This window comes from Lissotriton helveticus, chromosome 4_1 (assembly GCF_964261635.1).
Source record: "Lissotriton helveticus chromosome 4_1, aLisHel1.1, whole genome shotgun sequence".
NCBI classification, from domain to species: Eukaryota; Metazoa; Chordata; class Amphibia; order Caudata; family Salamandridae; genus Lissotriton; species Lissotriton helveticus.
In genome coordinates, this window is record NC_136063.1 from 124,324,695 (window position 1) to 124,340,143 (window position 15,449).

The window sequence follows — 15,449 nt, forward strand, 5'->3', positions numbered from 1 at the left end:
TACATTCCAGCATATTTCTTCCAATTGGAAATCCCTTACAAATATTTTTTCACAGGCTGGATGTCGCTTTTGCATCTTCCTGCAAACCTGTACGTAACACTGATCTTTACTGGTTACCTCTCACCATATACCTGGATCACGTAGCTTTGAAAAAATCTACTCATGTCAACTCCGAAAACTTTAAACCTCCTTAAAGGACCTTTACTCTCTCTCTCCCTCTTATTATCTTATCATTTACGGATTACACATGCTTTATTATCCTTTCATGCTATTTATTTTGTATTGCAAAACTTGATATTTGCTTATTTGCTGTAATTATCTTTAATATTATACTATGTAATGATTTTATCCTTCCCCCTTCCCCCTTCTCCTTTCTCCCCTTTGTCTTTAAATCACCATAAAATGCTTTTGTTATCCAATCATTGACATTAGCACCTATTGTTCTTTACTCTGTTTTGAAATTTTGTTTACTGTTTTTTGCTGATGTCTTTGTTTGCTCATAATCTTCTTTAATAAAGCTTTTCAAACATAAAAAGAGCATAGGCTGGCTTTACCTCTTCCATACTCTGTAGAAATGTGGCTTTGGGGACAGATTTTGAACATGGGTCCAGAGCATCTATAGGGCCCCAGAGCCTTGGTTAGGGTCAATAGTATATCGTCTCCTCCATTCTCTGTTTATTGATGTGCACATCAGGGCTTCCCCATGCCCCCCTCTTCTTTTTGCTCTGTACATGCAGCCTCTGGTACAATGGCTGAGGGATAATTCGGACATAGTGGGGAGTACCTTTGGTGGTGACCAACATCTGAATACCTTATTTGCAGACAGTGCTATTCTTTCCATCAAGGAGCCTATTCCTCACTCCCTGCCTTGGTCACTGAGCTTCATGATTTTTGGAGAGTCTCAGGGTTTAAAACAATCATGCAAGTATCCCAGATATTGAACGTCTCAGTCACACCCTCTCATGAAGCCACTTTGTGATCCCTGTTACCATTTGTGTTGGCAACAGATACCATACCATAATAAGGGAAAATTCAGTGGCCTAGACTATCCCAAAAACATTGGCCACTAACTATGCACCTCTTACCTGTCAACAACGCAAGGACCTGTCAACTTGGAACCACTATATTTATTTATTTATTTTATTTATTTATGCGTTTTTATATAGCGCGGACTTTACATGAAGGTGTCAGAGCGCTTCACAATAGGAACAGAACTGATACATGAGAACATTACAAGTGAACAAATTACAAAAGCAAACGTTACATTACATGAGGCAATAGTGACAATTGTGAGCAAACAAAATACAAGAGGTAGCAAACGGTGCATTACAGGAACGCTCGTCGGAACGCATAGTGGCAGTCAAGATGACCATTCTACAGTGCATACTATATTTATTTCAGACTCTACCTTTGTCCCCCCAACCAAACACAGTCCATTCTCTCCAATTGGACATCCACAGATTCCTGAGAGAAAATAAGAAACCTCAACTCCACAGTACTTAATGTATCACCCAATGTGTGACAGTGGTCTGGTGGTACCCCTTCTGCTCCGCTAAGACCAGGCTAAATTTAGATGTTCTCCAAGAAGAACTGGGCCTTTATGGACCAAGTCATAGTGGGTATCCATAAATGGAAAGAAGTTTGACTTTTGTGTAAACACAGGGCATGGGGCCGCTACTTCTCCCGCGTGACCAACACCACAGTTAAATTATGGGACCTAGTAGCGATCAGGGCAGGCTTGACAACCTTTCCATGCCCATCGGCCCCGATCTTTGCAACCAGAGTTGTGCCAATGCTGAAGAGAAGGGACTGTAAGCAGGTTAGTTACCTTTTTGATACTCAATGCCTTATCTCCTTTGACAAACTGAAATCTGATTACTTCTTGACTGACTCAGGCGGTGTAACATATTTTAAACTCTGACACTGGGTGACTGATTCTGGGACATGGCAGGGTACAGGGAGACTGATGACCCTTTTTGAGAAGCGTCTACTCCTTAAATCAGATGACAAACATCTCGTAATGGACCTCTACACCTTATAGGGATGGAGATGCCCCAGATTAAATACAGAAGACACCTGAGAGAGGAGGTAGAACTGGGCCGGACTCTTCTAACCAAAGAACGGGGTGACATTTTTTAGAGAGTGCACCACATAGCGCATAGAATGGCTAGCACTGAGACCGCTTGTACAATTATTTCCTATTGGTATCTATGCCCAACAAGGCTTTAGAAATGGAACACAAGCCACTTGAAGGAATGCTGGTGGAGATATGATGGTACAGGTACCCTGCTCCACCTCTTATGGCACTGCCCGTAGCTTACCTGATCCTGGAATCAACTTCTAAATGATATTGACTCTGCTTTCGGTACTCCCATTCCAAGGTTCAAAGCTTCCACCATATTGGGACTCCTAAATCACCTAACTTACCCGCTTCACTCTAATAGAGGGAGGCAAATTACTCTTGCCCTGGGGTCATACTCTTTCTCTGGGGCTCAGTGAAATTCCCTGACCATACCTCCTGGTTGCATAAACTATGATTTATCCTGGGGACAGAGAAATTGTTCTTAGCAGCAGACCCGGATCCCACCTCCAAATCTGACATATGTGCACCCTTTATCGAGATACTTTCTTTTGTATTCCATGATTTGACATGCAAGGTCCCAAGTGCACCATATGTGATTCAGTGCAATTCTGTACTGTAATAAACTTCATTTAAGTAATAAGCAGTACTTACCTGGTTTCTTATGGTCACCAATTTGACCTACTGGAGCACCTGAAAAGGAGAATCCCAAATTGTAATGACTGTATCTTCAAATTTCAAGATAGATTCAAATCCAAACTGTTTATTCATTTTACTGTGTTTCCCAGTCCCTTTTTGCAATACTTTTTGAACTTTAATATAAATACTAATAAATTGGAAAGCATATGTCATGAAAGAGATCATAGAAAATATAGTATTTGTCCTAGCTCTATCATGAAAAGCACTGGGCATAAGAAATATTTAGATTTTGCCAAGTCCTTAGACAACTTTAGGCCACTTAATTCTGCACTGCTGGCGACCCTCCATTGTATGTATCAATATATGCACGAATACATATTAAAGAAACATATGGAGTGAGAGATTGTGTGAAGCATATGCATTTACCTACAAGTATTGTAGATATACATACATATGTATACATTATTGAGAGAGTAGTCCATTTACTATACTTCGGGTAAAAATAGCACTCCACTGGGCAGCACATGTTTGCAGATTAAGTAGCACGACTTTCACTATTTGAATCTCCATGCAGCTTCAGAAAAACAATGCACAAAACTTAAAGTTTGAATCTGTAATTTTACAATAAATTCTCAAGGATTGAAAGTTCAACATTCTAATGTTGATTCCAAACGCAATGGCTATTAGAATCACCACCTGTATTGCTATAAGCATTTTTTTGTCAAGAAAGTACTACAACTGCATGGGAATCATATAATTTAATATGCATATTAGAGGTTTAGAAATCTTTAATAATTACTGAAAAGAGGAATGGTCCAGAGAGTGTTGTGCTCATTGTTGAAATCCTTCACTTGATGACATCAGTGATCATTGCACAGAACGCCATTGAGGCTCATGGTACAACATCAATGAACATGTACTGCACATGTCTGTGTGCCATGGAACATTGCAAGCAGTCTTCCATTAAATGAAGGAGGCGCATGGGTGAGTAGTGACAATATCAAGTAAATCTTGAAAACACAAAATGGCTAGGACATCGACCTTGGTGCAGTTCCTTCTTTATAAGTAGTGGTGTGATAAACGTACATTTAAAATACTTTTGGAACAATTCTTTTAAATCGAAGGGCAGCTTAAGATCCTATTTGATGGATTCTGCTGTTTAGCCAAATTCAGATGAAGGTCATGAAAGTTTATAGAAGTTTTCCAGATGCAAAACAGATATTGTACTCTATCAGTTTTTAAGAACAAATTAAAAAATATCTGCACCTCGATATTTAAAACTAAAACAGTTTATCCGTACATCCTGATGGCAGTAAGGTGATCTAGAGATGTCAGTTCCTGAAACCATTTTTGCAAAAAGAAATATACCAAGAGGAAAAAGGAGGAATTTATTGTTATTTTCAAAAGCACAACCACTTGGTTTCAGTGTTGGGTAATAAAAGGGATAGAGCAGCACTTCAAAATATAAAAGCCTATATTATATAAGATGGTTTGTTCCACTTGTCCCCCTATGTGACACACTGGAATATTGTAATGTAACACGTCTAAGGCGTTATTGAAACTGATAAGCTGTACTTACCTGGTTTCGTTATGGCTACCTCATTGCTTGGATCTACTTGAACACCTGAAAAAGAGATTCCTCAATTGCAATGAATGTAGTTTCAAATGTTAAAATAAATTAAAAAGTGTTGCTTTGTCCTTCTTGGGATACATCTTTGAACCTTACTATAAATGCCAATAAACAGAAAATCATAAGACATGACATGAAACATAGTATAGAAAATATTGTCATTTAGGCTTCCAGTATTACCATAAAATGCACAGGGAAAGGATAACTAGGGAACAGAAATAGTGAGATCCAGCCAAGTGTTAGATGACTTTTGGTCTCTGTTTGTAATTGAGTCTCTAGTTGGCAGAGGTATGCACACCCTAAATTAACTTGTGCGTACCCTCTGTTAACTTGGTACAGATCAGGCAGGCTTAACTTAAGAGGCAAGGTGCAGCAACACACAGTAATATAGTGACAATACCACAACAAGTCTCCACACCAATTCAGAAAAATAGAACATCAATTTATAAATAAAAAAATACTGAAATTACAACGTTCCAATAGGTAGAGGTAAGATATGAATTTTTACAAATTAAGTGTAAAAATAACGCTTAGAAGCAAATTGATCTCAAAAGCTAATTGGTCATGCTGGACCAGGACAGAGTCAAGTGTTCAGGCTGCCCCTGATAGAGTGTAGGCAGGCTGCATGACCCACGCAGGAAACGCTGAGCAAAAGTACCTTCATCCTTGCCACCGCATGTGATGCATCGATGAACCCCACGAAGTTGGGGTGTTTTGCCGAATTTCTCCATGCTATTGCGTTGATGCATCGGTTCCATTTAGCAAAGCACCTGTTCCAAGTGTGGTGGTTCTGAATGTGATGTACGGGGTAATTCTCGCTGGAGAGGTGAAGCAGCTATATTCTCCACACAATGGAAACCATGCGCTGCTTCCAAAGCAGTGGTGTGGAGGTGATACAGCAGTTCCGAGTGCGATGCGCCAACCTAATTCCTGTAGCAGTGTTCATGCGCCTATCCCATTCTTGCAGCAGGCTCATGAGTGTCTTAGAGCCTTCACTCTCTACCAGTTGATAGTGACCCACAGACTGTACCTTCTAGTATTGGCAGTCCAGTGGTTCTCCACACCATCTCTCCATCACACAGGGACACTAGGGTAACATCAACTCTGTCCCACAAACTCCTGCCCAAGGGCTACACAAGCCATCCCCAGTTACTGCATACCAGTGGGGGGCTGTGCCCACGTGGGACACATGCCATATCACTTGTTGTACCATTCCTAATGACACTCATAACATTTAATGAATGCCTTCCATGCAGACTCATTGTCAGGGACGCAATTCTTATTCTTAGCAGGAGGATGGGAATCCTGACCCATGCAACTAGTTTCGGGCCCTTTAGAGACCTACATAGTTTTGTTTTTGTCCCTCCCCTACCTTCATCTGGTCAAGACACTGCCCACCCTTGTGGTATTCCCTCCAGATACCTTCTTATGGACACTGGTGCTGACCCAGTCAGCGGCCTCCTTACCAGGGTCGCTGGGCTCAGGGAACTTACCCTCAATCAAGTGCTGGCTCAGATCTTTAAAGAGAAATTAAACATGTACTCTTTTCCAATCAATTTATACAGCCCCTGATAATCTTTAACATGATTTCCCTTCACCCAACCATCTTACATACATACCTAAAACTAAAACAGATTTTCACTCCATCCTTCTAGCAGCAAGGTGATCAAGAGATGTCAGCTTCTGTAATCATTTGTGAAAATATTAAGATGTTGCACATGCCCCTGTGTAATGGATGGATTCCTTTTTTTTATCTTATCTTCTAATGAAATGTATTGTATTGTATTGTATATGTACTTCTATGCACAAGAAGGGGAGAAAATTCAGTTCAGTTCAGAAAAACTTGATGTTGGTCGATAAGACCATAAAAGTATAGAAACACAAAACCCGGAATTCCGTAATAAAGAACTTAACCATGGGAGAAAACAGGGCTTTTACTATTTCAGAGTAGAAAACTTCCTTTCCGGAAAGAAAGCTTTCTTTCTAGAGTCCCCTAACCCACCAGGCTTTCCCCTTGGTAGCATGCTTCATCATAGGGGTCCTCTCAATCCGCTGCGGATTGAGGTGTGCTGCGACTTGCAAAATTACGTAGGAGCATTTTATTTTGGAAAAATGTGTAGTACAGTGATGTGGAGTGGAAAAGAAATTGGATTAAAAATACCTAACTAGTGGACTGATACTTTATTCCTGCTCCTAGTTGGTATGTTTAAAAACATGGGTGAATACTGGGAAAATAGCATAACGATGATGAGTCAAGTATCCCTAGTATATGGTTGACATGTTTCAAGCTTCCCCTAAAGCTCTTCTTCAGGACAACAGAGGGACATGCCCTGTGCTCACCACTCCTATAGTAACCTAAAAATAAGTTAACTGAAGAAAATGAAAAAGAAAAAGTGGCATACCAATTGCGTGTGATTAGTGGTTAAATACATACATTTACACAATGGTAGGTAGTATCTGTTGGGAATAAAACAGAGAACAATTAGAGCAATACTGGCCTACCAGGCAAGCTGGCAGGCATGTAGGTCAGGCGGCGCCATATCCTTATTAAAATGCTTCTCTATGGTGCGTCTAGTTTTTAACTACCTCGTGTTTCCGCTGTGCACTGCGGAAAAAATATTTGGTGCGCGTATCAGGTGGAGAAAGTGTTTAAGTGCTATTTAAAACAAAAGTAAAAAAGACACCATGTGACTTATAACACCCGATATATACACATATTTACTTATTATGCCACATACTTTTGTTAAGGCTGAAATGAGCCCTATGGTCTGGAGGTGTTGAGGGGCTCGTAGTCACAGCCTGAAATAATAATAATAACAAGGGGTTTCACGTAAGCATAACCTGTCAGGAAAAATGGGGATTGCCCGTTACCTCCAAATGACTCATAGTCCTCTATTCAAGCTCCGGAAGCAAGCTGTGAAGGGAAAAAGTCAGTAGACTTACTTCATCAGAGCACACCTCATGGATATTCACCTATTCACTCCCCCGGAAGCCGCATATTTCTGCATCTCTCGTTGGGTGCTCATAAATACTTCCCGCTCTGCCTACTCATTGTAAAAAATGACTAGACCGTGCACTTTACAAAATGGCCGGCGGGGTTGGCTGTGTTCCCGAGCCATGTTATGTGTCTGACTCAGAGGTTCAGAGTTGCTATAAAATTACACACAGTACCTGATACATTAGTGAAAAGTAATTAAATGTGAAATAGAATGTTATTTTGGTTTAAAAAGTCAAAGAAGAGTTTAAAATTGAAAGACTTAAGGAAGGGCACCCATGCAAGGCTGTCTTTGACCATTTACATGAAAAAGCGCAAAGCAGCAGGGTACCATTTCTAAACTGGAGATATAACTTCCTTGCCAAGTGAGGTTGGATATCATCCAGAAAGAACTCAATTATGTATTCCTCTTTCATTAACAGAAATTTGGCGGTCAGATGTCCTAAGGTTGAGCTCCCTTTGATAGCTGCAAGTTTGGACACTTGATTGATTTTTACTAATTCGGAGTGTGTGATTGAAACAAACGCTGCCTCTGGCTTACTCCAAAAACTAGGCTTTCCCAAGCTGCAGAATTCTTCTTGAATTTATGCAAACCAACATATTTTATCTACACCCAGGAGGCTCAGTAGCTCTTTTAATTCTGATCAATAGGCTGCCAATTCCGGCTTCACCCACAGTCTATGCCAAAAGATTGAGGGTCTGAGACCAATCTCATCCACAATTGGTCTGATTCCTAGATCCAAACGTAGAGGGATTAGAGGGGTGCTTATAGGGAGACCTACGATCCACCTCGAAAAACTATTCTCTACTTTTCTTACCTTGATACAAGAACAGTGGCCCCATAATTCCCCCCCCCATTATTGCATCTGTGACTTGCACCTTGTAAATCTCTACTATAGGCCAAGCGGGTTTAGCGTAGAAATTTCTGAGTAAGTTTGTAATACCCCCAGTAGTCTGGGATAACTTAAGCTTGGCTTTGGCTATTTGTGGCCCCACTCCATATTTTCTCCTAGGGTGACACCCAAATATTCAAATACTGTCAACCTCTACCGCATAGTGCCATCTAGGCAGGGATTGCAGCGTGATGTCTTTGCTGGGTTGAAGACCATAAACTTGGTCTTATGGGTGTTGATCTCCAGCCCCCTGTTGTTACACAAGGTACACAACTATCCAAAACCCTCTGGATACCCATAGGCGATTTTGACATTAAAAGGGTGTCATCGCAGACATCATTGCTGGGACCTTTGTGCCTGCTAGCTTAGGGGCATCATTGTCTTTTACCTCAGTGAGTTGGGCAACCAATGTGTTGACAAAGAGACAAAACAGGGCAGGTGCGAGCTCACAACCCTGCTTTACTCCTCTGTCAATAGCAAAATGGGATGTTAGTTCACCTCCTTTCCCACACCTTACCTGGGCAAAATTCCTTTCATGCAATCTAATAAGCATGGTCAAATGATGGCAGGGGATCTCCATGTCTCTAAGTACCCCCAAAACTTAACTCTGGGCACCAGATCAAAAGCCGTCTTCAGATCCACACTAATTAAATAGAGGCTGCCACCCTCCATTCTCACCGTTTTCCAAAATATGAGTTGGAGTCTATATATTTGGTCAACTGTGGAAGTGTTCTTTCTGAATCCAGCTTGATATGGGCTGAGTATTTTGTGTTCTTCCATCCACCCCTAAAGGCGATCCAGAAGTATCCGTGCAAACCATTTTTGCGTGACATTGATCAAACTGATCGGTCTGTAGTTTGCAGGCAGGAGTGGAGATCGTTTTTAAAAAATGGGACAATTCCAGCCCGTGCCCAGGTTTCGGGGATCCATATACTTTTATGATAGCATTGAATAGACGCATAGGTAGGATCAATTTTCAGTTCTTCCTTGTAGAGGACCCCTGAAAGCTTGTCTGGTCCCGGTGCTTTACCTGAGGGGAGTTTATTGATTGCATTTAGAACTTCAAGCAGGATGATCTCTGCAACGCCTTAACAGTTGGCTCTTGGCAGAGTCGTTGGTGCGTCATCACAAGGGCCGGGTACTTCCTGGTATATAGAGCCTGGAAGTTTGCTTCTCAAGATTCTGCTGCTATATTTGGTTCTATTACTTTATTGCCTTTGCTACTGCCCGTGCTTACTATGGACCAGAATTCCCTTGTGTCTTTGTTGGATAGGGTGGTTTTTAATGCATCCTATCTATTTAATTCCCAGGTCTGTTTTGTTCATAGCGTGGATTCTTTATTCAACCTCTGTATTTGGTTAATGATTTGTCTTTGATGGCCCCTAACAGAGCCGGCTTCGTCTTCTGACAATTGTCATTTAAACCAGGATTGTATGATCCGTGTTTTCGGCTTGAATTGTCTCTTTGGGAAAAATATATCAGCCAGTTGAGAAACCCGGCCTGCATGCAAATCTGCAACGTTGTTGATGGATACTGGGTTGCCCGTCTCTACGGAAGCTTCTCCTATTTCTAGTAGGACTGGAACAATTGCTGTGTATAATTTGCTCAGCTTTTCGGTCGACTGTTGAATTACCCCCCATTTTATTCTTCTCCTATTATTGGTGAGTATTAAATTATTATCAGGGGGGTGCTGCTGACCAAGGTAATTCCAAGGTCCGGCATCTTCAATTCCATGGACAATGCGTTATGATCGCTTTCATGCCACTGATTACCAGCAAAATCAAAGACCCTGTGCCATATCCTGGTCTCCACTAGGATGTAATCCAGAAGATAAGCTTGACCTATTCTATTAAATGTTAAATTTCCCGGTGTGTCCGATGCTGAATGACTGTTGCACGTTCTCACGGAATGGTTCCATGTAAATGCATTGATCTGGGGTGCCAGCAGAGACCAGGCCTTGATTAGTGGGGTTTGTGGATTGGGGATTAATCATTGTGCCTCCTCCTCACTGGAAATTGTATCAGTGATATCAGGAAGGGGCTCAAATTGACAATTAAAGTCTCCCCCAACAGTCAACAGCATGTTTGGGGGGAGCGTAGGAATGAAAAAATCCAGTAGATCAAAAGTCAGAGATTTCTCGTTCAGACCTGTGGCTCGAGAGTAGATATTAATAAGAGCCAGATTCAGCTTGGTGGGGAAACGGAGTGCTATGCATAGGATATCATTGGATGAAGAATTCAGCTGGCTAGCTTTATAACCCAGATGTGAGCTAACCCATTTACATAGACTCCCGGACGGTCTGCCCCTGCCCGTCAAGATAGCTGGAATACTAAATAACGCACATCCCACCCTTACGGGGTCTTCCCATGCCCATGTTTCCTAGGACATGTCAAATTGTTCATATTGGTCCACAAAAAGCCCTCAATCTGAGCAGGACAATTTGTTTTTAAGGCCAGCAACGTTCCAGGATAAAACCCTCAGCTTGCTTCCTATCTTATATTTAATAATGAAAACATCAGGAGCATGAATGCCGAGGGTTTGAGTAGCCCCTATTAAGGCATGGGGAGAAAAACCAAGTGTACGAATGTGTTGTTCTACCCTAGTGTCACTGGTATTTAGTGGGTCGGTGACTATGGAGGCTGCTAGTCCTGAGAGCTCTTGCCGTGGTCCTACTACGCAGCCTGTTACCTGCTGTGTTAACATGTCCAGGTCTGTTGTGTTGACCCCAACCCCAGGGATGGTGGGTTGGCTTAGTTGGAGTTGAACACAACCAAGCTTCTCTAGTACTCCACGGTACCACTAGGTTCTTGTTCACCGATCTGTTCCTGTGTCACCGATAGTCAGTCCACTTCTTCTAGAACCCCAAATCTATTTGTTACATGTATGTTAAAGGGCTAAAGTCTAGAATAGGGATACCTGTAGTCAGTGTTCTGTTGTTTCAGTGAGTACCTGCCAGGATCTAAGATGGTAATGGTCCTCTCTGGAAAGTACAGGTAGAATGTTTCCAATGGGAGGGCCCTAACCTCGGTATGGGGCTATGAGGGACTGCGTCTCTGACTAAGTAGCCTGTACAGGGTCTGTGGATTTTTATTATGAATGACCACATAATCCCCTTGTGTTGTTTTGTGGCATTTTCCCACCCAACCAACTTGATGGACCATTAAGATTTCCCATGCCCTATCAGAGGGCAACTACCTGTACCTTGCCAACCAAAACGGAGGTCCAGTTGGGAGTCCCCTTCTGGCTGTTCTTGAGTTCTAGTACCCCTGTCAAAATGATCACATAGGGTTTGAAGCTGGGGGTAAGTTTATGGTGGATTAAATAAATGCATCTATCCTACCCACTGACCTATCTATCCCTGGCCCTTCTCTACTCACTCTTTGTCCTGTTAAACTAGTGTTGCAGTTAGATTGATTGATAACAAAGTTTATTTAGACAATAGTCTATAAACCATACATAGAACAATGGATCACACATAGTGATAAAATATTTAAAACCACAATTCATTTTACACATCTACAACACTTATAAAACCATAAAACATAAAATTGGGACGCTCTGTAATTTTAGACTCTCCCGCCCTCATTTGTTACCTCCATTACATATTCTCTTGTTGCTTTCAGAAAGTTCCCCAACGCAATTGTAATATCCAAAAATGACATTTCTGTAAGGAGGTCGATGGCGTCAGCACGAGAGGTCACTTCATATTTTAAAAAAATTGTACGTAAAAAAGCTAAAATCCATGTACAATCGAGCAGTATATGTAAAATATAATTTCCTACTCCTAAACCACATTTACAAGTACCGTCCGGTTGGATCAGGGCCACTCTTATTTTTCTTTCAATCTTCCATGGATTTAGGCCCACCCGAACCTTCAAGATTTCATGTCTTAGCCATCTTTTGGGCAGCAAATCCAGGTATGGGAACCGGACCTCTTTTTACAAATTCATTCTTTACCCAGTTCACCGATTTTTTTAGCCTCAGATAGTCCATGTCTTGTGATCTGGAGTATTCAAGCCCTAGGTCTCTAACTATTTTTTTAGTACAGGCTATATTCAACAAGGGTAGGGAGAGGCTCAATTTTAAGTGCGAGGCTACCGACTGGAGGGTTTTCCTCACATCTCGTGCCCAGCGTAAGCTGCTTACTTGAATTTCCTCTCTGCACCAAATTGAAACCTTCTCATCACCACCAGACTCCTGTCGGTTCCAAAATTGTATTAAGGACATTTGAGTCTTTACATCCCATGCTGTCAGTCCCACCTCCATTCTAATAGCTTGGATCATAGAGCTATTTGGTAAGGACAGCAGCATTTTCAGTATTTTACCTTCTTCCCGGTCCCACCCTCTTTTACCACTCAGGTAAAGCATTTCTGCTCCATAAAGCACTTGTGGGGGGATCATAATTTAAAAAGCCTTTAAAATTGGTCTGTGTGACATATCACCGTAATCCTTATTACATTTTTTCAGACCATAGACCGATGAATATGCCTTTGCCGTTTGTGCCTGCAAGTGGGTATTCCACTTTAATGCGCTATCAACATAAAGGCCTAAATATTTATATTCACCTACTACGTCTAATTTATCCTGTCCTAAAAACCAATTAAAATTATTTACCCTCTTTCCAAAACATCGGATCTTTGATTTCTCTATATTCACGGTTAAGAGCTTTTTATACAATACGTTTTGAACACATTTAACTTCCTTTGGAGGCACATTTCAGTTTGATCCAAGATCACAAGATCATCGGCATATAAGAGACATGACACTTTATTGCTGTTCATTCGTGGGCTTGTGCTTTTTTCAACTTCCAAGACCGCTGGGAGGTCTGCTAAAAAAATTGAAAAAAGCAAGGGCACCCTTGTCTCAAACCGTTCTTTACTGGAATTTTATGGGTTGGTGAGCCCTTTATATCTCTAATGACCTGGGCCCAATTACCACTATGTAATTCTTTTAAGATGTTCGCTATACCCTGTGGCATTCCATAGTTTTCTAGTACTTCCCAAAGGCTATTTCGGTCCACTGTGTCAAACGCCGCCCGGAAATCGACGAAACAGCAAAATAATTTGCCGTTTTGTTCCATCGATTTCCTGGCCAATGCCCACAGAGCAAAACAATGATCTATCGTGGAGTGGCCTTCTTTGAACCCACCCTGTTTGACCGGCACGATAGACCTGTGTTCCACCCAAACTTTTAGCTTACTAAGGATTATTTTAGAGAAAATGTTTTTTCCTATATCTAATAGGTTGATTAGCCTATAATTCTTTGGGGCATGTACATCCCCTTTCTTATGTAACGGTCTTATTATAGCTCCCTTCCAGTTTGGGGGCATAGTCCCTTGGTCTAAAATTTAGGTAAACATTTTCACGTAGAATTCCGCCCACCAGGGCTGGTTTGAATTTAATATCAGGGCTGGTAAGTTATCTGGGCCTGCAGCTCTGGTTAAATTCAATGTCCTTATTGTCCTAAGGACATTTGTTATTGAGCATTCTTGTTTTAAGTCCTCTACTTGGCCTCTCCAATCCCATGGTGCCTCATTACCAGTCCCACACCCAGGGGCGTATAATTGCTGTATATACTCTGCCCACACCCCCTCTTCCACTACGCAAATCATAGGAGCAACCGAAGGTTCCGTAGCTTACTGGATTTGCTTCCAGAACTGCTGTGTATTCTTGGATTCGATTGCTTCCAATAATTTGCCCCAAGACATTTCTTTATAGGTCCTTTTAGCATTGCGGGTTAGAGCGGTATATTCCCTCTTTATTTTTACAAGGCTTTCCGCCCTAGCTTGCACAAATTTTTTCCGTAGGCTACGTTCTTCTCGCCTAACTTCTCTTTTCTTTAGTAAGCAGTCTTGATTAAACCAAGTTCCTTGCTTTGCTTGTGACCTTCCATTGTTCTTATGGGCGCTTACATCATACCTTAATTCTACACTTATGCTTTTCACTACTTGAGTTATTTTCTCAACATACCAAGGTAGGTTTTGGCGGCACAAGCAACCTAATTGCAGCTTTTGTAGCAAACTAGTTAGCCTCTTAATATATTTTTCAGTTAACCGGGGGGTTATACACTTTGGATAGTCCATCTCTTGAGGAATAACTCTATTGCATGCTAAATGTTGGGCTATTACAAGCTCTAATTTTAACATTTTTTTGATCACTACATTCTGCGGGGTCAATCCTAAAATCTTTTACCAACTCAAAATTCCATGATAACATAAAAATATAATCTATAGGGCAATTTTGGGTCCCATATTTAAAGGTTTTCTTTCCAGGACAGTCCTGAGTTATCCTACCATTTAGACAAAATAAACTTTTTGTTGCTAAGAAATTGCCCAGGTTAGCCGCATCAGTCGGTATTTTAATTTCCCAAAATTCTGCTTTTTTTACTTCACAGGCCTCTAGAATTTCTGTATACCACTGATAAGACAATTCTGGGTTTAATTTGTGATTAAAATCTCCCAATAACAACATCAAATCATTTCCCTACTTGTCACAAAGTGTATCCATATCATTCTTAAAATATAACAATTAGTCCCCATATTCCTTCCTCAAACTCCACTGCATATACACATTTAGGATCAGCATATTTTCATATTTTTTATCAGCAAATTATGTTTGTATTCTACAAACCAAGAGCCACTTAGACGTCACAGGTATCTGGAAAACCTTAGTCAATAAATGTGTTGAAATCAAAGTCAACAAGCCACCTGCTGGGCGGCCAAAGGTAGATTTTTCAGCTGGTCGGTAAATTTGTTGAAACCCTTCCACTACCGGGAGTTCTCCACAGAGCCAGGTCTCTTGTATACAAATGATATCACAGTTTTTAGGGAGTTCTTTCAAAGCTTCCTGTTTTACTTGAGTACCCAACCCATTTATATTCCAAGAGACCATATATGTGCTCCGTGGCTGCCCCCTTACCTATTCTACATCGCTTAGGGGATCGTTGATTACAGATTCCTCCCTATAGCTTTGTGAGGGGCCTGCCGGGCTTACGATATTACTCCAATTTTTCCAGGACTCCACCAGGTCTGAAATATTTATCACTATATTGAAGTTTTCCCGCCCATGTTCCATTTCCTTTCCTGGTAGCTTTAATTGTCTCTTGCCTAGCCCTGCATGGTACTTTAAAAAATATCTCTGCTGAGGCACCATAAGACCTTGTACTAGCTCTTCTTTGGGCACTAGTCTAATCCCCTCTTTTTGGATCTCCTTC

At 41.3% G+C, this 15,449-nt stretch overlaps 1 protein-coding gene across 1 annotated transcript in view; it reads right to left on the reverse strand.

Annotated features, from left to right (window-relative positions):
• Nucleotides 1-15,449, reverse strand: part of LOC144827955 (uncharacterized) — a 456,431-nt gene that overhangs the window by 88,530 nt on the left and 352,452 nt on the right. Inside the window, exons 19-20 of the mRNA XM_078686115.1 lie at nt 4,299-4,343; nt 2,735-2,773 (exon numbers count right to left, since the gene is read on the reverse strand). Of these exons, the coding sequence (XP_078542241.1) occupies nt 2,735-2,773; nt 4,299-4,343 (84 nt within the window). The remainder of the gene's footprint in view (nt 1-2,734; nt 2,774-4,298; nt 4,344-15,449) is intronic.